Raw genomic sequence first — 24,696 nt, forward strand, 5'->3', positions numbered from 1 at the left:
GACGACGGCTCTACTTATTGTCGCACATGACATCACACGCCACGGCGAAATGGCAGTTCACCAGTGGTGGACGAGGTTTGCAGTCAAGACTTCTAGGGCTTCGTTTGCACTAAAGTATTTTTTTTACAGTGCACTTTTCAAATATGTATAGGCATAATAGACCCTCTAGTTCAATTTTTTGCTGGAAACCACAAATTGTTGGAAGGTCATGTCATGGTCCCTTTAAAAGGACAAGGAGAGCACAATGACATTACAAACATCAAACAAGGGAAGTAGAAAAGCACACCAAGCAACACTAGTAAGCGATGCAGGTGGCCAACACTTACAGCAAAACTTACGGATCTTATTATGTTATCACTGTATCCCTCCACTCCATTTGGCTCATAACTGCGGCCCTGTTAAAAAGAAAAATGTTTTTTAATTTCTCTAAATCAACAGATAATTACTAATATTAGTAGGAAAGCCAATTTGTCTTCTTTACATCCAAGTAACATGCCCAACAATGAATACAAAATTACGCAGAAAATTATCCTTCTACTACTAGCCTAGCGAGAAAAGGTGTTGGTCTCTGGTTGAGCCAGGCAAATTTTGGTTCAATTGAAAGGCTTTCTGTTAAAGAAAGCCATGTGGCTTTCCTGACAGGTTTCATGCTGCAAAAAAATGGTAGAATGAACACTTTTCCTTTCATGCTCAACAGTTGCACCCCTGCAATGAGGGACCAATAGTGGTAACAGTGGAAGGTTGTCGGGTCTATTTGAGTTGCATTTCTTTCTTCTTTAGTGCCCTGAAATGTCACTTTGCAGACATCAACACGTTCAACCATCAGAGCAGCACTGTGACAGTGGAAGGTTGTCGGGTGCATTTGAGTTACAGTTTTTGTCTTTAGTGCCCTGAAATGTCACTTTGCAGGCATCAACACGTTCAACCATCAGAGTAGCACTGTGACAGCTTTCTGTGGAACGGGATTTACTGCTGAAATGCCATTAGTTTGAATAAAGAGTTCGAGCTTGTGTCCTGAAACCATGACCTCATTATAGATTTTAGGAAGACTCCTGAACAGTTTTTAACTACTTTGGTACTTTTAACAAGCACCTAAACTTTTGTACAAGGTGTTTTTCCATTTCTCCTCCATCAAAGCTGCCACGACAAGATTGAAGCCTATGAACCTGAGCTAAAAACCTGTCCTCCGCACTTCTACAAGATTTGTCTATTTAAATCACCGAAGTTTACTGTCCTACCTACCGACCACAAAGATTTGCCAAACACCGGCCCATATTTCCTGACAGGAGAAAATGGCCCCAAAAACACATAAATGTGGTAATCCATCTCATGTACCAGGCACATACTACGCCTCAAAGACTGGAATGACCTCATAAAGAAAATTTTGAGCGTGAATGGAAACACTTATTTTTTTAATGATAGTGATTCTGCCGTGACTAGCCAAACAATTATGGCATGCATTCTCAGCCGAACGACACAAACAAGACCTGTACGCATTAACCATCCATGGTAGAATGATGCATTAACTGGCACTTTCATGAATTCTACCAATCGGGGATTTTGAAATGAGCACTTAATGCATGATACATGGGTGATTTTTCACTCTATTTGCAAATGAAATGGAGCTAAGTGGCTGAATTGATTTCGCAAGCTTGTGCCGAAATTCGCAATGCCACAACCACAAAGTTATCACTATGGGTTAAACCATAGCCTCCTAAATTTCCCTTGCCTGCCGGATGAGCGCGAAACGCCCGTCATCTATGGCGGCGCTGCCTACGTAGGAGTAAGGGTCTTTGTACTTGGCCTTTAAGATCAGCAATTTCAGTGTTTGTTACTATTTCAGAAGCAATGCCTTGTATTGAACAAGCTGCCTGTTAAATGACGGCGTCACTTACATAAGGTTAATTATCATTACATTTACGCTTTTTAAAACTTTTTAATGTTATTTGTGTTGCATATAAGCTCCAAAAACGTAAATATTTATTTGAAGACACCCCTATTTAGGTGACGTCACCACCACATTTCCGACGACCGCCGCTTTCTAAGTAACCGCCGAAAATCCGGCAGGCAAGGGAAATCTAGGAGGTTATGATTAAAACTGAACATTATATATTCAGGAAACAGACACCAGTATGAATCAGGGATCAAATCTGACTGGATGATATTTCAAAAGGGTACACATTTCGGCTGACTGGTTCACCATTATACGCAAGAAACAGCCCTATAAAATGGGATGAAAGAAAAAAACAACAGTGCAGTGTTCTTCCATTTCGTCCCGTCTTTGGTGTTTCATGTATATAATGATGACATACCACTTGTGAAGAGAAAGCGGATATAAAAATCACATAAGAGACACTAAAAATAAATGATGGTCTCACATTATGACATAATACATAGTACAGTTAAACATTGATAAGTTAGAGAGTGATACAGGAGAAAATCCAGAGGCACAGGCTAGAGCAGGTTAAACACTGTACATAAACAGCTAGTTTAACTTTAGCATGGTTTTTCAACCTTAAATGCATTTATAAAAAGCTAACAATGATCCATCGATATGTCGGGTTTGACATCCCAAAACCACCACATGATTATGAGAGACGCCATAGTGGAGGGCTCCGGAAATTTTGGCCACTTGGGGCTCTTTGACGTGCACCCAAATCTGAGCACACGGGCCTACAGTACTTTTGATTCCACCGAAAATGGAGCCGCCGCAGCCGGGATTCTATCCCGCGACCTGCGGGTCAGCAACAGGCTAACAATGAAATGAAGCCTACGTCCTAATTATGTACCGTAGTTCTTAAACACCTAGCCATAGTACTGGAACCTATTTCTACATTGTGCAGCAATCCGATGGTTTTCTGTACATGGATTGACGTGTGCAGTACGAGGCGGATAAGGAAGTGTAGGACAAATGGTTTCACACTTTGCAGTCCCAGCGAAACTACATGGACGACTGCCAAAACAAACATTTCTTAGTGCCTTGAAAACAGGGTTAGCAACTGCAGCCACAACAGCACATCAGAATTCAAACTTATTAAAGTTCTGCTCACAAGGGTATGTGCTCTGCACTGCATTAATTTTTGTCCAGAATATTAACACATGAAGATACGGCTGTTTATATACTACATGAGCATAGCGCTGCTCTAACCTGTCTAATATGTTTATACTATCAAACCGAAGGCCTTCCTCCAGTTCTTGTGCTATGAGATTTCATTTTGTATACTGTCGTAAGCATGGAAATGCCTTAAGCAAAACAACCTCAAGTCTAGATGGAGCAACAAAAGGGTGTAAAAATGTGGAAAGTAAGGGGCAGTAAGATTTTTATATGCACTTCGTGGGAGTTCTGTTTACATGACCAGACAAGTATATAATCAGAAGGAAAACACAGTAAGGAAAGAGCTTTAGAATTTGAACAAAGAGAAAAATGTCAAATGTATTCACCCGCTTCATCACAGAACTAATACATTAGCGTGTGCAGTAATATATATATATATATATATATATATATATATATATATATATATATATATATATATTACAACGCTAATTCATTCAACACTAGATGCCAAGAAAAACTGCATCAGAGATGTGGCTCGATAAAAGGGAGCGGGCCGGACTGAAGATTCTACCTAGATAAGTGAGAGCTGATAAGCGCGTACATGGAAGCAGAATCTATGAGATTAAGATCTGCCAACAGACTCTGCACGAAACAAACATAAAAAGCGTCAGCTAGAAACCACGTTGTTGAGACATTATGAAGGAGCAGTTCACATTGGTGACCCTGAATGAACCCCGAACGAGAAACTCGTTTCCTGGGAGCGCTTTTCTTATTCAGACGATAAGGAAAACGTAACGCCGGAATGATACAGCAACATTCACCCCTAAAAAGCTGCAATTAAGTTTTTCCTCAACGTGGTGTGAGGAAAGAAGAAATCGCGGGCGTGTGCAAATCAAAGGCTGTGCCGAATCACTACAGCGAGAATTCGTTGTCGAAATGTGTGCACGTTACGTCAGCTCCATTTTTGACTAACATCTGAGCAAATAACCCCCCATCCACGTCTTGTGCATGCAACGTACAGCAAAAGTCTAAAACGAGAACGCCGAGTGCGTTGGACCTCTGCGCTGTCATGTAGCTTTGAAACGTCATGCTTACCTCGCGGTCTGCAGTTTTGTGAATCCTATATAGGCGGGGTCCGTATATATACTTGAATATAAAGCTTCCAGTCATTCTCATAACTCAGTGGCATGTATCTTTTACGCCACAAACCAACACAGCACACTGACAAGGTGCACTGGCTGCACCTCGCGCCTCTCTTTACCCCTGCTTTGTCGGCTAAGTGACTTGGAGAAACAGCACAGGTTACAATTTGTTCTGAAAAGGCAACACAATTTCTAACTGTTTGCCAAATTGTTTGTAAAAAACGCTAAATATGTTTAAAATTTATTGAAGTGTAAAATATTGATGTTTAAAGGTAAATTTATTGTGAAACGTTTTTTATGCATCACCTTTTGTTAAACTCTATGCAGACATGGCGGCGTTTTCGTCGTCGTTGTCACGTTCAGACACATCAGATGCTATTACAAAGCTAGCAGAAGAATATTGGGTGCCCCACAACAAGGCGTCATGGAAGGAATACGACCCAGAAGTAATTGTGAACGTATACCAGAAGGAAATAATTGGGTCGGGCTTCGCGATTCGCAAAGTCATGTTACTCGAGTTCAGTCAGTACTTGGAGAACTACTTGTGGTCACATTACGATCCCCAAACTGCATCGACGGCCCACTTGATGTCCATCGTTGTCATGGTAAATGAAAAATTCCGAGAAAGAGTTCCAGCATGGCAAACATTCATGGCGAGACCCGACCATTTTCCGTCCTTCTTTCGCAAAGTGATGGAAAGTGCGCTGGACGAGAATTTCACGTTTTCTCTGCGAGAACAAACTGCGCTGTTGGTATTCCTGATCAACTGCTTTAACAGCATGGAAGTTAGCCTGATACGAGAGCAAATTCAGCGCTTGGTATCGCTGTCGGCGTGGAGGACTCTGTTACCCGAAAGAAGAGAGCACGAGTTTAAGCGCTTTCCAAAGTTGAAGAAATTTTGGGCTTACATCGAGAAAAGTGACAAGAAGCTCGATGAGCAGGCGTACCAGGACCTGTTGTATGAGCGAGAGTTTCTTTCGAAGCTCATCGGCCGATTCTTCAAATATTTGGAGTCTGTGCCGCCAACTAAAGATGTCCTGGAGCTGGACAAGCCGGCTCTAGAGGTTGTACACTATTGTGAACGTTTCCTTGAGTTTATGATAGACCTCGAAGCCTTACTTCCATCGAGGCGATTCTTCAACACCATCATGGACAACTCTCATCTGGTCGTTAAGTGTCGACTGTCCACACTGTCTCAGAGAAAAGAAGGCAGGTTGTTTGCACAGCTCTTGGACCGACTGAAGTTTTATTCCAAGTTTGAAATAAGTGACCAGACAGGAGAAGAGCTCACGGATCATGACATGATGCAGATCCATTATGACAACATAACAGCTCTGCAGAAGGCAGCATTTAAAGATTTCCCCGACCTTCGGCACTTTGCATTGTGTAATGTAGCAAATGTGGACACGAGGGACAAACTTCTCAAACATTTCGGCTCCCTGAAAACTGTAGACCTGCATAGACTTGCAGCTTCGCTATTTTTGGTGCCTCCACCAAGTTCAGAAAGTGATAAGTCCCCTTACAGTCACACCTTTCTTCAAGAACTACTTATTTCCCGACATGAAAGACGCCAGTCGCAGTTAGAAAGCCTGAATGAGATGCCCTTGTATCCTACAGAGTCAATAATATGGGATGAGAATGTTGTCCCATCGCAATATTTTTCTGGAGACGGCTGCCTGGCACTGCCGAAGCTCAACTTGCAGTTTCTCACTTTGCATGATTACTTGCTGCGCAACTTCCACCTTTTTCGCCTGGAGTCCACATACGAAATAAGACAGGACATCGAAGATTCAGTCAGCCGCTTGAAACCCTGGAAAACTGAGGAGGAGGGTGTTATGTTTGGTGGCTGGGCGAGGATGGCACAGCCAATTGTTAATTTTGCTATCGTAGAAGTGGGCAAGCCAAACATTGGGGAGAAGCAGCCTTCCAAAGTTCGTGCAGATGTCACTGTTCACCTGAATGTACGCCATGAAATAAAGGCAGAATGGGAATCTCTAAGGAAACATGATGCATGTTTCCTAATCACAGTGCGGCCTGTCTGTCCACCAGGCACTCCTTACAACTACAGAGAGCCCTTCGTACCACAGGTAGGCCTAACTTATGTGCGTGGCTGTGAAATCGAAGGCCTGCTTGATCTGAAAGGAAGGGTCATTGAAGAAGGACCGGAGCCAAAGCCAATATTGCCAGGTGATTCAAGAACCTATCGAGTGTGGATGGACTGCAATCAGTATAAAATTGACATGGATCACAATGTGAAAGGTGGTGAAGATGTTTATGACACATTCAACATACTGATGAGGAGGAAGCCAAAAGAAAACAACTTTAAGGCTGTTCTGGAAACCATCAGAGATTTGATGAACACCGAGTGTGTTGTACCAGACTGGTTGCATGACATCATTCTTGGTTATGGTGATCCAGGTGCTGCGCATTACTCAAAAATGAGCAATCAGATTCCGGTGTTGAACTTCAATGACACATTTCTCAACATGGACCACCTTCGGGCAAGCTTTGAGGAGAAATGTGACATATCTGTAGATGTTAATGATCCTCGTTTACTTGTACCTCCTTTCAAAGTGACATTTTGCAATGTCCAACAGCAGCAACAAGCTTCTTTAAAAGAGAGCTCAAAGGGAGGGAAGATTGTCACAGTTACTGAGAAGCCACTGATGAAAGAAAAGATTTTGGTAACACCGCACATCCCTGTTAGCAGAGGGCCATACCCAAGTGAACGGACAAAGAAAAATGCTATTCCCTTCACTCCAACCCAAATCGAAGCCATTCGTGCTGGCTTACAGCCAGGTCTTACTATTATCGTTGGTCCACCTGGAACAGGAAAGACTGATGTTGCTGTGCAGATAATTTCTAATTTGTACCATAATTTTCCAGAGCAAAGAACGCTGTTGGTAACACATTCAAATCAGGCACTGAACCAGCTTTTTGAAAAAATCATGATGCTGGACATTGACGAGAGGCACCTGCTTCGTCTGGGCCACGGCGAAGAGGCTCTGGAGACGGAGAAGGATTTCAGTCGCTACGGTAGAGTCAACTATGTGTTAGCAAAACGATTGGAGCTGCTTCAAGAAGTCAGCCGACTGCAGGAGAGCCTTGGTGTGATTGGTGATGTTGCATACACTTGCGAGACTGCTGGCTACTTTTACCTTTATCAGGCAAGTTGATTGAAAATTCATTTTAGTACTTTGACCTGTTTTGTAAATTTAGCAAAGAGCAGTGCTATGTAGATGTGAATAGGCATAGATTCATGTTATTTTTGTGACGGGCTTCTGACTTTAAAGAGGCAATTGTTAATGATAACTTCATGGATGCTTACAATCAATATTAATAGTAAGTTTATTTGCATACCAGTGAGTATTCTATCAGTCGGTGCATCTGTTGTGCCACGGCCCCGAGCCTTCTGATACAGCCATAGCTCATTAGAACTGAGCCAAGCTCCATGTTAAACAGAGTTGATGAATATCTCTTTTCCAAACATGATAGACTCTTTTTGTTATCTGCAAGTGTGCTTCCCTTTGCTGCATATTCACCCAACTAATGGTGGCACCTGTTGTACAGAACTTTTTCTATTATGAGTGTTTATATCAAAACAGCTGTGTCTACATTTTTGATGTCGAAATGCACTTGAACATGCCGTTTGCTGTCAGAAACTACCGACCATTAGCTGGGCCAAGTGCAGTACAGGAAAGCTAGCTTTACTATTATAAAAAGGTTTTATTGTGCTTTACAACAATAAAGGTAATTGCAACAATGAATGTCCATAAGGCAACAAATATATGTCTTATATCACAATAGTACTATATAAAAACAAATAGCTTTGTTGAAACATTTGTTAAACTTACATTACTTAATCACTTAACACTTCTGCACATTTTTTTAATGCTATGTTTGATTGGTCAGATAGTGAACCTTTTGTCGGTTTCGTCAAAGTAGTGCCACCGTTGTCTCCGCAGTTTCACAAAGACTATTTAAAGGTTACTGTAGTGTACTGTGTGTCTACTTAAAAACTACCTTTGGTAGAGTTTTCTTCATTGCAAGAAAAGCTGTTTACTTTATAGGACTCTGTACTGCCTGTGTATGAGGCATATTACTTTAACGAAGGAGCTCTTCAGTGGTTTTTTTACTGCTCTTCTTCTCATAATGAGAGTCGCATTGACACTTGACCTCAAAGAATCTTTACAAGAACTTATTTACAAAACTTTCATGAATTTCTGGCTGCGAGGATAATGCTTAATTTCTGAGGAATGTTCGTTTCTTAATATCTCATGAAGCCGCATAGATAACTTTTGTAGCCTTTACATTGTTTTGTTTCTCCCCAAACAGGTCTTGTCACGGTGGGAGGAATTTCTTAGCAAAGTGAAATTGAATACAACAGAATCATCAACTCAAGACATTCAGGAGCATTTTCCATTTACCAAGTTCTTCAGCAATGCACCACAACCTTTGTTCCATGGTCAGTCTTTTGAAGAGGACATGGAGAAGGCAGAGAGCTGTTTCCGCTACATCAAGGACATTTTCGATCAGTTGGAAGAATTTCGGGCATTTGAGCTACTACGCAGTGGCCTGGATAGGTCACGTTACCTCCTTGTCAAGGAGGCTAAAGTGATTGCCATGACATGCACCCACGCAGCGCTGAAGCGCAGAGAACTGGTTGACCTGGGCTTTAAGTATGATAACATCCTTATGGAAGAGTCTGCTCAAATCTTGGAGATTGAGACCTTCATTCCTCTGCTTCTGCAGACGCCACAGGATGGGTACAATCGCCTCAAACGGTGGATCATGATCGGCGACCATCATCAATTGCCCCCCGTGGTAAAGAACATGGCTTTTCAAAAGTACAGCAACATGGAGCAGTCATTGTTTACCAGGTTCGTGCGTTTGGGTGTGCCCGTAGTTCAGCTTGATGGCCAAGGCCGATCAAGGCCCAGCTTGTGCAACCTGTACAATTGGCGCTACCAAAACCTGGGGAACTTGCCGCATGTTACAGAATGGCCAGAGTATCGATCTGGCAATACAGGTTTTTGCTTTGACTACCAAATTGTTGATGTGGGAGACTTCAATGGAATAGGAGAATCGGAACCAAACCCTTACTTTTATCAGAACTTGGCAGAGGCTGAGTATGTGGTGGCTGTGTTCATGTACATGCGGCTATTGGGCTACCCTGCTGACCGAATCTCCATCCTGACCACGTACAATGGACAGAAACATCTCATACGTGATGTCGTGCGTCAGCGCTGTCAAGGCAATCCACTTATTGGCTGTCCCCTGAAGGTAAGGTTTGAAAAGCTATTGTTTGTGAAGGTTAACTGCATAACTGTAATTTACATGGATGAGAGCAGTATAAACTAGTATTTGATTGAGGCTTTTACAGTGAAATCTGTTATGAGATCACAACTCTGGTCATGCGCAGTTGTCCGCCACCGCTGCCAGTGTCCGTAACCACATCGCGCGAAATTAGAAAAAAAAAACTTAGCACCAATGGCACAGTGGGGCTCAAATCGAGGTCCAATGAGTGCCAGCCCAGTATTCTACCACTGGTCTACCCCGGTGCTTGTGACTTGTTGGCAAACTTGCCTTAGGCAGCGTTGATGTCGGTAAAGCAATCGCGTTAATACAACTTATAAAGCGTTTTAAAACAGTGAAAGAACATCAGTCGTCGCACAATGCGAATAGCATAACGAGTTGGCCGTCCAATTCTCCAACCCATTACAAAAATTTTTCCTTGTTCCCCTATTAACTGGGGCACATACCCACTTCAGCCATAATTCCTCATCGTCGTTAGCCACTGCATGGACAATTAGCACAAAATTTCTTGCAAGTGTTCAGTGGATTACACGTCAGAAAAATAACAAAAAATATCATATAGAATGCGGGCCTACTACCCCAAAAAATTTAATAATATTGGCCCTAATGGGTATCAAGCAAGTGTGCTTCCAATAGTTACCCGATAATACCCCTGTCACACGTGGCAACTTCAGTGCACTTTGAGCGAGTGTACTTACACTCACGAAGTCTTATTTCGGTGGTTCTCTGCTACATGAAAAAGCGAAGTGTGCTTTGGAAATGATGGCAGTGGCGATTGACAAATTTGTAGCACAACGTATATTTGTTAAATTGCGCATGTGGCTCATCTTCTGACCACATTGTCTTCGTGGAAGTAGCACCAGTGGCACATGCCATCTTAAATTCTTAGAGAACAACTCATCTATACATGGGCTAGTGTACCTGGATGTAAACAACGCGATGGACGCAGCCATTGCTGTGCATGTGCTGCCGCATCACCCTAGCGGACGTGGCCGCAAACATGCCGACGGGTAAAGTAGCGATGTTACTGTTGTATTTTGACTTGTTTTATTCATAAAAATATTCATCATAACAAAAATAATAATTTAAATATATTATGAGCGTCGCTTTAGGCAAAAGAGTCTTTCTGTACAAGCCACTGGTACCGAGGTTACACACTTCATCACAGCCGTCGCAGTAAAGTGAGGTTGGGGAACGCACTTGCCCGCAAGTGTACTTTGCAGCGAGTAACACTAATCTTGCTTGTGTGACAGTGTGAAAATGACACTCGCGGCTAGATGTACTCACTCAAAGTGCACTTAAGTTGCTCCATGTGATAGGGGTTTTAGTGTTTTGAAAAGGCTCTAAAAGGCTGCTCTTCTAGCTTTCGCTGTGACTGTGCTGCACCTTCCGTGCAGGCCTGGCCTTTTTTGTGATGAGAAAGAATGCCTGGCAATATTCTTTTTCTGGTGGAAGATATTAGCCCAGATGCACTATCATATCACTATAGAGCTTTTCTCAGAACCATGTTGCTACAGGCTGCTGTTGATGAGTGACTGTGGTGTCCTGCTAATAAAACACAAGAGTGTGCATTCAGTTCCTTATTGCGATGGTCATATTCAGTTGCTTATTGGGGGTGAAGAGGCTTGTGTGGCTAGATTAAGTGCACTGATATCGACACTGTTCAGTAGCGTTTAACCAGTTCAGTTGAGAATCTGCTTTTGAAGTTTTTTCAGCGTATCTTTGTTATACACAACATTAATGAGAGCTAACAGAACATCAAGCCAAGAAAAGTAAAGGAGATGCTATTCGTAGTAATTGTGACACAAATGTAAAAAAAATTAAGTGTATAAAAAGATAAGTTGCCGCCGGCTGGGACCGAACCTGCAACCTTTGAATAATGCATCTGATGCTTTACCAATCGAGCTGCAGTAGCAGTCAGGCTGCCATCGAATTTATTTAGTATGTTTGTGCATTTAAATCTGGGAGTGTTAACGAGCGCCGCTCTTAGCTGGGGCTGTGCAAGTCTCTTTTTTACAAGCTTGCAGCTGACCAATAATAACTTGCATACTACCTGAAGGCATGAAGTCTGCCACAACACCATCTTTCCTATGAATAAATGAAAAAAAAAAAAAACAGGAAAAGATAGCATACTAAGTGATGTCAGTAGTGTAAATGCACAAAATTTGGCTGCGAGGGTGCCTACTGGAGAGGCCGGTGCTGCGATCGTTTTGACATCACAGATACAATGCGCCTGCTTTTCTTTCTGCATAGTTGTTGTTGAACGTATCATTTGGGTGTAATCGGGGTCTGCGATATTCAGTTCTCAATGTGTGAAGCTTAATGCGGCCAGCTAAAGATAGTGTCCCTGTATAAGCAGTGCTAAGTTGCGTGCAAGCAGCTTCTAATGATAACAGTATTATACCTGAGGTTCTACATCCCAAAACCACAATGTGATTGAGGTACACCATAGTAGAGAGCTCCAGAAATTTCGGCCATCTGGTGTTCTTTAACGAGCACTGGCATCGCACAGAGCACGGGCATTCAGAATTTCGCGTCCATCGAAATGCAACTGCCGCAACCGGGATCGAACCCATGACCTTCGGGTCAGCAGCTGAATACTGTAACTGCTACAGCACTGTGGTGAACTGCAAGCAGCTTCAGCTTGTCAGGATACTGTTCGGTACCTCAGTGCCAGACATATGTGACAGATTCCACTGTAAGTCTTTATTATCGTCCGAAATGCAAAGAAATGCAGGACACTTGGCCTGTAAAGCCGAAAAATCGTGAAAGATGCTGACACTAATGCACGGGTTTGCGCAAAAGCACTTTTGTAACAAGGATTTTGTTATGCTGCCGTAGCTAAGATATACATTAACAGCTGACATAGGCTCACAAGCGCTCCCATCAGGTCATCGCACGCGTTAATGTATTTACTTATGATGTCGAATGACAGGCTCCCTTTATTTACAAATTAAGTTAAAAAAAGAGAAGCGGCATTTCAAATATCTTTCACGGCGAGGTCCTTACGAAACAAACATTTTATCGTGTTTGCAATCTCATCGAAGGCGCTGAAAACTGACATTGATATGTTGCTGACAAGTGTAAGCCAAGGCGAAAATTGAATTCATCAGTAATAAAAGAATGAAACATTGATGATCATAAATCCGATCGGAGGACAACCAAAATCAGCTGTGTAAGGGGGAAATTGAAATTGGCCCTTCGTTTTGCAAATTATACCAGCACTTCTAACCAGTGTGGCGATTCACTCTGTTCACCATTGATGTTGTGACAGTTGTGAATTTGCTCTGCTGTGCGGTGGGTATTACTGTATAGAGGCATGTTTCTCTCATGGGTGCAAGTGCACTCGATCGTGTTATACCAAGTCTGAAAATTCTCACAGGGAACGTATTTATTAATAACTATAAGCAGCTTAGCTTTTGCAACATGACTTTGCATCGTCTTCTACGGCATCGCCTGCACCGGCTTATGTGATCATCGTAGCATCTTACAGGTAGGTGCCACTGGGAGCACCGACTCGTTGTTTGCTTGCCTGGATTATCAGGTTGTACCCCTTCTTTAAGAAATGAGCTTCATAACAAAATGGAATCACGCGTGGTGTTCCAGCAGACATGACCCGTCATCCTACGACTGACATTACGGCGTAGGTGGTGCCACACTTGGTCCTCGAGGCCCATTCCTAATAAAACGGGCGGGAGCATGACTGCCACCGTAGTACAACTGCTAGATCATCGGATGTTTTATTGGAAGGTTGTAGGTTCGGTCCCTGGCAGTGGCAAGTTATCTTTTCGTCCACTTTACTTTCTTTACATTTGTGTAGTGTTTACTACTGATGACATCCCCAATACTTTCCTTGGAATAATTGTCTGTTACTTATCAGTAATGTTGTGTCGAACAAACGAACGCTTAAATTCCCCATTTTGCGCTGCCAAAAACGCGCTTTATTTGGCTGATGAAAATTATTATAACTGAAAAGAAGTGCTAAACGCCCCCTTTTACAAACTTCTTTTTTTTTGTGTGTGTGTGTGTGTGTATTGACATTATCTCTATCATATGTCATTGTGTCTTCAGTAATTTGGAAGTACTGTTACCTGTTTGGGCAGTATTTGCTCAAAGTGAGTTCAGAATGCTGGCTTCACTTGTTCTTTTATAGCGTTGTGCATCTGGTATCAAATGAGCACTTAACTTCTGTGCATACACTCTCCATTGTCATACCTCAGAAACCTGTTCGGAGGCTACAGTGTCAGTATCTTGCCAAACCTTCACTTGCTTTCAGAGTGTTTCAGTATTCCAGGACCATAACTTAAAATGTGCCACATAACATTAGTTTCCTTAAAGATGCTCCTACTGAAGATAGATCTGGAGCCTCCAAGTTCAGTGGCTTTGAAGGGCCTCTAAACAACCTAGAGGTCGAAATTTAGTTGTGGTGTTGTAGTCTACGTGGACACGTAGCCGTGACAATTTTTCTAAATGGTGCTGTAATTGCAGAAATATGCACATTTGGTGATAGAAAATAGGTGGAGGGGGAGGTGCTATCTCGGAATGACACCAAAAATTCAAGATGGCGGCAAAATTCTCGTGCCAAAAAAAAAAGCAGTTCACGTGGATTAAAATTTTTTATGTTGGTCATAGGTTATATAAGCTGTAGCCGTTGTGCAGTTGCAGCAAGTTCGGGGAAGATCAAAAGGCACTTGCTGCCTCCGAAAGTTCCTCAGGCATGTTCTGGTTCTCATTCATAGCACGGTGCATCGCAACACTGAACCACTTTTTCCAGCTATTTATGTAATGCCTGGAGGCTACGAAGTTTCATAACTGCATGCTGTTGGCAATCTTGAAGTCCTCTTCAGAAAGAGTCCGGTTGCTGACGGCACGTCTTGCACTTCTTTCGCTCTCAGGGTACTCGAAAAGCACATCATACACGTGTTTGCTGAACACTGGTTTGTGTTACTGAAATTCTGTTGAAGTTTTGCGTTGCCGTAGTTTAGCTGCAGCAAATTATCAAAATTCTTCTTCCATCTCGGTATCCGCTTCCAGTTGAGCTTGAAATGTCGAGACTTCTGTTGCACGTTCTTTCCGTTTTCTCTATGCCATCGAATAACCTCAATTTTTTTGGCCACTGTGTAGGGCTGCATAGGCATAGTGGACTTCTCACCACAAACTCAAAGCAACAAATGGCACGGAGCAATTGGGCTGCAGTACAAAGCAGGATCGGATGGGGCGGAGGGATGTTTGCTCTGAATTTTACGGTACTAAGTTTTCTTATGGCTTTGCATTTTGGTTGTGCATGTGACAGCCTGTTTCTACTTCCCCACCAGGTGACTACTGTGGACAAGTACCAGGGCCAGCAGAACGACTATGTGCTCTTGTCACTGGTGCGGACACGAGCTGTGGGGCACTTGCGAGATGTGCGGCGACTTGTAGTGGCCATGTCACGGGCTCGTTTAGGCTTGTATGTGTTTGCACGCATATCCCTGTTCCAAGACTGTTTTGAGCTGGGACCTACATTCAACCTCTTGCTTCAGCGACCTACACAGCTGTGGTTGGCACCTTGGGAGGTATGTTGAGCGGAAGGGTCTTCTGCGCTTTCACTCCACTTACAACACTTACACATATTGACAGAAAATGTGGAACATATGATTCTGTTCTTCAAAGCACATAGGATCACAAGTAGGGCTGTGTGAATATTCAAACGTATAAATATTTTGAAGAGTGTTTACTGTTCAGTTCGATTTGCACTGCAATTTTAATATTTGAAGTGTTCGAACTTCTGAAAAATAAGTATATAGGTTTCATTCGATAAAGAGTGTACAGTCGATTCAGGATAAATCAAACTCGAAGGGGATCGCGAAATAGTTCTATGTATCGATAATTCAAAATGAAAAATACATGCATTTAAAACCTGAATTGAAGCATTTCTGGCCTCAGAAATCATTACAAGTGCTAATAGAATGATTTGCTCACAATATGATGAAATGCACAGTGTGAACTTCAAGTTACTGCACTTTATTTTGCCTGGAAATAGTCCGTAAACTTGTCTTGCTTGTTGCGCATAGTCAAGTACCAGTCACCCTCAATATCAGTGAAGCTTTTCAAATAAGTGAATTCAGCTCATTGGTCACAACAGTGTTGATTGACGCAGAATGTTGATGCAAACGTAGCACGGCAAAAGGTTGGTTAGTGGCGGCAGCGAACACGGTGGCATATTCATAACCGCACGGGCACACTTCCGCAGCATGCAATGGCAGCCATGATCACAGCATCGATGCAGTCAGAAACAGCTACTTTGTCATCTGCATCGATGAAGTCGACTGTTCGAGGTGATGCCTGGAAACTCTGATAGGTCGTGAAATTCACTGAGACACCACACACCATTGTCAGCTGTCATGACACACCCGAAGTCATCACCTGGCCCGCAAGGAAAGTTTACCACCGTGCATTACTTCACGTCGCTCCAAGCGCCAGTCCTGACTTTTATGACTAAATGCGAGTCAACGTTCTGTTAAACTCCCAAATGATTATTTATCGGGAACGACGTGAGAAGTACACAAGTCCACATGGCGCGAAAGGCAACACAGAGTTATGTGTTTTCTGGCAGAGTTCCCACCGTTGACATGTTGGCTATATCGATGTCACTTGTGGCTTTGTAGCTGTCAGCCGCTGCTTTGATGGGAATAGCTAGAAAAGGCGTTGCCGCCGAGACATGTGTTTTAACATGAAAACGCTAAATATGTGTCACGAGGTTGCACATCTTGAAGGGCATGCTTTTCAGGCTCGCATGCCCATTGCAAGCCATTGTGCGCTAACAAACAAGGAAGGAAATGCGAACATTGCAACGAGATCGCCGAGTTTCTTCGCATTCTCATTTTGGTGCCCTTGGCAATTCGTCTTTTTGAAAAACACTACCCCCGTGCATTAAGACCTGCAGATTGTGCATTGAACGTATCGGTGCACTCGCAAGCGCAGCGCAACGAACCAAATCAGCACGATGGAATAACACCGCCTCTTGGCACCTGCTTTTGAAAGGGGATTTGTTAGAACACGGCCAAAAATTGATCAATATTTGCTAAAAAAACGCACTTTCTGGGCTGCGGCTGCGGCACAGCGTTCGATATAGTGTATGTCCCGCTGTGCGGGAGTTCGATAAACGGGTGAACCGGTACCATACTTTTGCATGGGAAATTCAAGGGGGTTTCTGAACTGATCCATATAGCCAATAATTCGATATATCCGAGTTTGATATATCTGGGATCGACCGTATTTCGAGCCCCAGTATGTTGTTGGAGCACAAACACAAGGATGAAGGCTGTCCAGTGTGGTGTAACTGGCTGCATATGACACGTCAGTCCAGAAGCCTGGGAGAGTTGAACATAGGTGTGCTCCTGTGCTCAGCTGGTGGAACCGTGACTGGCTGGCTTCTCATGCTTTTAGTCTCTTTCTGTAGTTTTCTCATTTCCTAAAAAAAAAAAAACACACATTCATGTTGCCTTGAAATTGGCTGCTTTACGGTACAAAAGTTTATCTTGATATCCTAACATCCACCTCTGAATGGGAAATCTGTGTAGGGAGCATTGAATTTAATGCTAAGTGTCTCTAGAGACAGATGCTTTGTATATGTCAAATAAAAATAAATTGTCCTCACACAAAGTTCTCATCAAGTTTCTAGTGTAAATGATAAGCTATAAATGCAAAATTTAGAAATTAAACTGGTTAGTATACTAGAGGCTCATTGATTCAACTTCTGTAATTTGAAAAATCGGTTAATTTGGACATGTTTTTTGGTTCCGGCAAATATATTAATTGTGTAATAATGTCAAACTTCCACATTTTTCGAAGCGGACCAAGCATGAAGTGTTGCAAATGTGCGACACAAAGGAGCAAAAACTATGTTTGCAAACAGCCACAGGTTTGCGTAAAGGCTTGGTTGCCATCCACATGTTTGCCACAATCGCGACGAAGGCATCAACAGCTATAGAAAACTTGTTTCGTTCTCTATCTTACTTGGTGTAGACGACCTGCATGGGTGCTATCTATGATTGTGTTGGCAGAGACTGGGGTCAAAGCTGCCACAAGCAGTAGTTCGGCTTAATCATGTGCCTTCAGAACTACTTAGTCGCTATCTATGATATTGGATTTGTGAGCCAGCTTCATTCATACGTGGTATTCAGCACATAGGCATGTGCATAAAGGCAAAAGGGGTGGCCTCAAGCCCGAATCACCTGGGGGCAGGGGATTGCTGCAAAGTCTGCACAATACATTTACTCAGGCCTGTTCCATCATTGTTTAAAGAGCAGGGTTATGGCCACTCAAGTTTCTGAAGATAATTCCAGCTGAAGGCACTGGGTTTATGTATTCATACGAAAATAAAATAAACTGTTGTAATTGACACTTCCTTATTATTTTTGAGATACTTTTGATAATTTGACATTCGGTTATTTTGGGCATTTTTTCTAGTCCTGTAAAATCTGCATTAACGAGGTTTTGCTGTATAATTATCTATGTATTTACTGGTTCTACTTATTTGCAAGAACAGCAGGTGGGTAAGAAACAGTTGTAGCCAAGGCAGATCAACCACTTGTACCGGAAACGTTTGCATAGCTATCATCACCTTTATATTAACATTTATTGCTAGTAACATTCTAAGATTCATTTCAGTGCATCAGTGTTGGTTATGCAGTCAAACACATATGGTGTACCGATTGATGTGATATGTAGGCTGCAACATCCCAGAACCACGATGTGATAATGAGAGACACCATAGTGGAGGGCTCCAGAAAGTTCGACCACCTGGGGCCCTTCATCGTTCGCCCAAATCTGAGCACAAGGGCATTTGGTGTATTGAATATGAAAGCGGTCACAAAAAAAAAATTCTATACATAGGTAGGGCATCATATATAAAATACCTCATGTATCGAAAACATTTTTTGAGAAGATTTTGTGACTGCTCCTTGTTCACAATAATTCATGATATGGGGGTTCAACATCTGTGTTTGACTGTATTGTAGTTACACACACTTTCTAGATAATAGTTCAAAAGTCTCTTATTCTGGTGAGAGCGACTTTTGTGGGCTACCGGTGCATCCTCACCTTTGTCTTTTGTTCTGCACAGGTGTACCCTACAGCTCGTCCTGACAACATACCCCCACAGGGAGATCCGTATGTGATTACAGGCATGACACAGATGGCCCAGTTTGTCTATGATTTCTACCAACAGAGATTAGATGGTCTCACAGCCCAGCTGAAGGCACAGAAGGCGGTCTATGAAAAACCGCCCACCACCATCAAGGAAGGCCCCAAGGAAACTGCAAGAGTGGAACAGCCTGCCCCTGAAAGTGAGCCCACAACAGCCATGGAGGTTGACAGCGAACAGCCTTCTACTGGACAGTCTGAGGTGCCTGCAACTGGAGGCACTGCAGACAGTATTCAGACCTCAAGTGCCGTGCAGGAGGTAAGAAACAGCAGATCCCTGCAACTAGACATACCTACCTAAGTGATATGCACAGCATTGTAATTGTGGAAGCACTCTGCAGCCAAGGTCACGAGTAATTATCTCAACTCTGCAACAATACACATTATGTCACATTACAAACAAAAGCAAAATATTGTACATCCAGTGTCTCACCATACAATGTTGATATATTCAAGGGAAATTAAATCTGACAAGTTTTATTTTATTGATGAGTTAATCAAGCCGGCATGCCAGGAGGGGGTGACAGATTTCATTTCATCAGTCGAGCCCACATATAACGGCCCCTCTTAAAACAAACTTTCGCTTAAAACGAACAATATCTGCGTGACCGTGAAAATGTACATTGTTTCAATGACAAAAAAATCGCACTTACAACGAACGTCTCCGAGCGCTGCTGATTGGTTACAGCGAACGAAGCCAGCGCTTTGCTGATTTCCCGGGAAACCACTTTCGACCCCAGATGAGGCATCGGCGAGGTGCCCATAGATTCTTATTGTTAAACGTTGACCCTGCCTCTGCGTCCCTCTAGTTTCCGCTCTTCTTGACCACTCTTTGTTACGCACCCTTCCGTCCTTTGTCCCCTACCCGCTACTCTGAGCACTCCGCATCACCAGACGCGGTTCGTGTTTTCACACTGCCACCCATCTTTCGAAGACTGGTCGGCCATCTCCCCTGTTCTTGATCACTGCTACTGTCGTTAACGTCGCCAGCCTGCAGTGACCAGACCATGTGCCAACATCGTCTGTATCCGATCGTCTGCGTCTTGCCTTATCGTATCGTTCTAGTGCCATTGCATATGCTACCCCACTCACTCTGATAATTCACAATTCTTTTCGTGTTTAAGACCTGTTCTCATTCACTTTCCACTCGGCTCAGCATGCCCTTCGCACGCATGCAGAAGCGTAAAAATGGCTAGTAAAAACGGCTAATATTTGCGCGGAGCGAATCATGAAATTTCGAAGCCGGTGAGGCCACGCGAACCCGCTGGCGCAACAAAACGATTCTTTACCGTCGCGCGCGCTGATCTAGGCGGCCGTGCTTAGACTTCTGCGTACGCATTCTACGCGCGAGTGGCACGTTTCGCGGACCTTCCAAGCAAGCTGCGCAACCTGCCTCCTTCCCACGTGTTTTGGTTTTCAAGGTCGCCTTCCCACCGTATCCTCCCCTCTCTTCACTCCATTGCAACTCCTTGCCATTCTCTTGCCTAATCGGCTCTCCTCTCTTGACACAACTCCTTTGCCCGTTTCCACCGCTCTGCGACGCCAGCCAAACTGACTCGAATTCAGAAGTTTTTTTTTCTGACTAGAAACTGGCTCAGAGCTGTACCATGCGTTCTGGCATGTGTGTTGCGTGTGTGCATCTTGCTCGCTCTCGTGTGGTCAGGATGGCGAACGAGAGGCCTTGCACACTTTTTCCTGCCGCGCAACAAAACGTCGAAAGTGTGACCGCTTGGCTTGGGCGTAATCCGTGCGTTAGTTGCGACATGCTGAGCGATTGCTCATAACTTTTGACCACCTGGCAGCCAACTTGCCGCTTCGGGCGTCCCGGTATTCAGCTGTAGAGATGGGAAATATTTAGTGGGCGGCGGTGACGGCTACATGGGCACGAAACTGTTTGTTTTCGCGAGGCCGACTTCGCCGACGTCGGGCCCGATGCCGAGCCTGAGGCTTCCAAACAGTACCTCTCCGACGGCGGTTTGTGGCAGCGCATCGTCGACTCCAACCTCGCAGAGTGGGTAGGACATCAGTTGCGATGGTTTAATTATGGCCGACGATAATGCCGATAACGCGGAACAGTGCACGAATTAGGGCATTGTGAATCAAGTACGCGGCAAAATCGATTCGGAGGAATCGTATTGCGAGAACGACGAAACTTTGGAGGCAGTGCCTCATGCAGCTTATGCCACGGGCCTCGGTGAAGAGCACGCTCCCGTTTAAATAAACTCGAGACCGCCCTTATCGCTTCTGCTCTTCGAAACCAAACATCACGAACTTTTTGGGAAAAAAATTTGGGGTTTTCACTACCAACTTTTTTAAAAGCTGTGTTTCATTTACTACAAACTTGGGGATATAGCCAACAGATGCCGCATCACGCGCAGGTTCATTATAAGCGGGCTTGACTGTATAAACCTTGTATGGTGAGACACTCGAGGTACAATATTTCGATTTTGTTTGTAATCTGACATAATGTGTATTGTTGCAGAGTCGAGATCAGTACTCGTGACCTTGGCTGCAGAGTGCTTCATCTATTGCAGTTCTGTCGAGTAAAAGAAAACAATTGGTAGGCGTTAGCAGTGGTTGCCATAGAAGTATCAGCCGGGGGGGGCGGGGGGCAAGGGGGGCGCAAGCCCCTTCACTAAGAAAAGTTGGGAAGGCTGAGCCCCCCCCCCCCTCCCCCTCCACTGTCGACAGTAGTCACTCTTGGCTGCGTACGGGGAAACCAACAAGTAAGGCAAAATTTTCCGTCACAACAGCAATCACTTAATTACGTTCGTATGGGAGAACGAAAACGTTATGAGGCAATGTTACAAAATTGTGAAATTTGGCCAACATTTCCGCTGTGATGATTTTCCTTGTAGGCTCTTTGTGGTGCGGGTCGCCTATGCGACATTTTCGCATCTTTTGCTGTAGTATTTTGCAGATCAGGCAGGCGCTGAACAGGTGCTCTATAGTATTACACCACTTGTTCATTCTGCGACTTGTTGATGCAGTTAAGGATGGGAACAGGCAAACTTTTTATGGACCGGTCAAAGTTTTTGCTGCTTCCAGAAAATAATTTTCTTCGAAAAGTATATATCATCACTGCTGCTCTGTCAAAGCTGTTGCGAGCTGATTAGTGTGATGAATCATTTATGATGTTGAAGTTTTTGCGAACTGAAATGCCGAAAATTTTTTCCGCTTTAGTCTCTGATAAATCTGATCAGCCTTGCTTATGGTTACTTGAATCCATAGTGGCAGCTTGCAAAGTTGTTTGTTTACAAAACTTTATTGCAGCAGCTTTGCAAAATGGCCACGAATAAAGCCGTGGACTCGAGCTCAGTATATATAGAAAGCTCAACCTTTAAGCTTGCCCCACTACTTGACCCACCGGACCAGGGAGAAGTTGAAAGAACGTGGTTTTTAGCACTATAAAGGCTTAGTTAAGAATCAGGTTAGTTGGTTTTTGCTCAACTTGAGTAGTCCTTTACAGCTCAAAATACATCTCGAACAGCAAAGCAGCATGCACTTGCAGCACTGCTTATTTCTCTCTATTCCTCTCTATCTCAGCAAGTATGAGCTGACAGAGATGTTTACGTGCACAAGCTACTAAACACCTTTATGCTGCTAGTGGAAATATTTTATTATACACATAATTCATCTCGACACATGCTATAAGTAGTCGCTGCTTATGTGATTGGCTGCTAGCCTACTTGAATTACAATTAGAAGGAGATGCGCTCCGGCTTCGTGACATCATGTAACGAGCAGGTGATTTTGTGGCACAAAGAAAAATTTAAATGCCGAACAACCAATGGCAAACAATATGCCGTATCGAAAATAGTTTCACTTATTTTTTACATGGTTGTGCATAAGTGTTGATTACGCAATGGATCAGTTTCGCGTCATTCGTTGCATCGCATAACAAGCTGGTGGTGTGTGCATGACAAAGCCTGTTTACACCAATCATATACAGCTAACGACCATTTCAAAAGGAACCAATGAGGAATATTTTAACGTTATAAATGCCCACATTTTGTTCTTTCAAAGGAAAATTTTGTTTGCACCATTTGTATTGGCATATTTATGCAGGTGCCTGGGAGGTCCTTAAAGGATGTTATTACAGTCAAATCTTAATAATTCGAACTCGAAGGGGCTCCAAAATTTGTTCGAATTAAAAGAAGTTTGAGTTAAGGAAAGCTAAGTAAACGAAGGGCTCCACATGCAGTGGCGCATGTGCATTGAGCTAACACACAAGGGGAAGTTTCAGAAGACTTGCATTTATTCACAAATTGCAGGACATCCGTCATTAATTGAAGTAATCGGTGATGCGCATCTGCACACGTTTGCCTTGCAGCGAGTCAATCAATTTCGCACTCAGCTTGCAAAGCATGTCTACTTCGGCTTCAGCATTCTCCTGGCAAGAGAAGTTGCATGCGGCAATGTCCAGTGCCGACACTCTCAGCGCCGACAACAACGACTGCATCTCTGCTACTACCTTCTGTGCCAAAGCCGCAGCAATGCCAGCACGTGACAAGAAAGGAGGAGCGTCTCCACGCGGAGAGAAGCAGATCCGCATTTGAAAGAAAATCAACACTCCACGGCAGCTTTTTTTTTTTTTGCCCTCTTCGCGTTTGAGCGTGTCGTTGAACGGAGAAGGGTTGCATGGCAGGGATGGGAAAAGGGAAGCATGGCACCGGTGTGTGAGAGAGAACCACTCTCTGCGACCGCTTTCTTTTTTTCTCTCTCTCTCTCTCTCTCTGCACACGGCGTTGGAAGTAGAAGGGTCTTTACGTGGCAGGGGCGGAAAATGGAGAAGCCTGGCACAGGTGCATCGCAGATCGGCATTTGAGAGAGAGCAAACATCTCATCGCAGCCTTTTTTTTTCCTTTTCCTTTCCTTCGCGCGCAGCGTTGAGGTGTCGGAGGTGCTGCCGCGGGATTGGGTGGGGTGCTGAGAGCATTTTCGGAGCGTGGTATGTTCGAATTAACCGTCGCAAGTGCTTGCGCATTCGAATTACCGGGCATTTTCGCCCATTGGAATACACATAGCTTTGACGGGAAGTTATCGTGAGTTTTAATTAACCGTAAGTTCGAATTAAGCAAGTTCGAATTAATGAGATTTGACTGTACAAATACAATTAGTGTAAACAATGTACTATGCCCCTAACACCACAAATTATACAATTTTAAAAAAAAGGGTTGAGAAGTTGATAAGTTATTAATAATAATATAAGAATAGCAATATCAATACAAATTTCACACTCCAGAAAACAGTGTTCAGACTATTAGCAAACAAGGCAAATTATAACACCTACAAGCCTGAATATATGCAAGAAAGCTTAATACTGATTAAAAATATAACAGCAATCATTTCTTGGAAAACATGGTTGATAAAGTAAAACGTGCCTCTACAGAGGCAATCGAATGTTTACTGTTCATTGATAAATAAGGGTTTGCCGAATGTATGTTCTGGTGTTTGTATGCTATAGTCCCGCTTAACATGGATGTATCCTCGTTGACGCTTGGTGCATCTCTGTCCAGGTGACTAACATCCATGATAAATTTATTAAACTATTGTGGCATATGTAGATGTTTACCGCCAAAGCGTAATCAGAGAAAGTGGCGTGATAACAAGATGAGTGTTGCATATTGGACGCAGAAATTGGGCTAATGGCGCCATTCCTCGGTCTATTAAAGTCTGATTGAACTTCCTGGTATCCAAGACAGCGCGTTGTGTCACCTCAGGGTATGCAAATTCATACCAAAGTGCGAGCGCATAGATGAAGGTCTCTCTCTTGACATATATATATACATGTGTATATATATATATATATTTATATATATATATATATATATATATATATATATATATATATATATATATATATATATATATATATATATATATATATATTTATTTATATATATATATATATATATATATATATATATATATATATATATATATATATATATATATATATATATATATATATCTATATATATATATAATATCG

The 24,696-nt window shown here is 43.1% G+C and overlaps 2 protein-coding genes across 4 annotated transcripts in view; one reads left to right on the forward strand and one right to left on the reverse strand.

Annotated features, from left to right (window-relative positions):
- The window catches only part of LOC119186533 (phosphatidylserine lipase ABHD16A), a 98,114-nt gene extending 93,792 nt beyond the window's left edge, over window positions 1–4,322 (reverse strand). For 2 of the 3 annotated variants that reach the window (XM_075879605.1, XM_075879603.1), the window contains exons 1-2: window positions 4,154–4,322; window positions 327–395 (exon numbers count right to left, since the gene is read on the reverse strand). In XM_075879605.1, coding sequence (XP_075735720.1) covers window positions 327–395; window positions 4,154–4,234 — 150 coding nt within the window. In that variant the 5' untranslated portion in view covers window positions 4,235–4,322. The remainder of the gene's footprint in view (window positions 1–326; window positions 396–4,153) is intronic. The other variant, XM_075879604.1, reaches the window with a different exon arrangement.
- Window positions 4,323–4,529: 207 nt separating this feature from the next.
- Window positions 4,530–24,696, forward strand: part of LOC142776263 (RNA helicase aquarius) — a 30,299-nt gene continuing 10,132 nt past the window's right edge. The window contains exons 1-4 of the mRNA XM_075879606.1: window positions 4,530–7,367; window positions 8,536–9,483; window positions 14,832–15,071; window positions 18,623–18,961. Of these exons, the coding sequence (XP_075735721.1) occupies window positions 4,530–7,367; window positions 8,536–9,483; window positions 14,832–15,071; window positions 18,623–18,961 (4,365 nt within the window). The remainder of the gene's footprint in view (window positions 7,368–8,535; window positions 9,484–14,831; window positions 15,072–18,622; window positions 18,962–24,696) is intronic.

The sequence above is a fragment of the Rhipicephalus microplus genome, chromosome X (assembly GCF_043290135.1).
Source record: "Rhipicephalus microplus isolate Deutch F79 chromosome X, USDA_Rmic, whole genome shotgun sequence".
Lineage (NCBI taxonomy): Eukaryota > Metazoa > Arthropoda > Arachnida > Ixodida > Ixodidae > Rhipicephalus > Rhipicephalus microplus.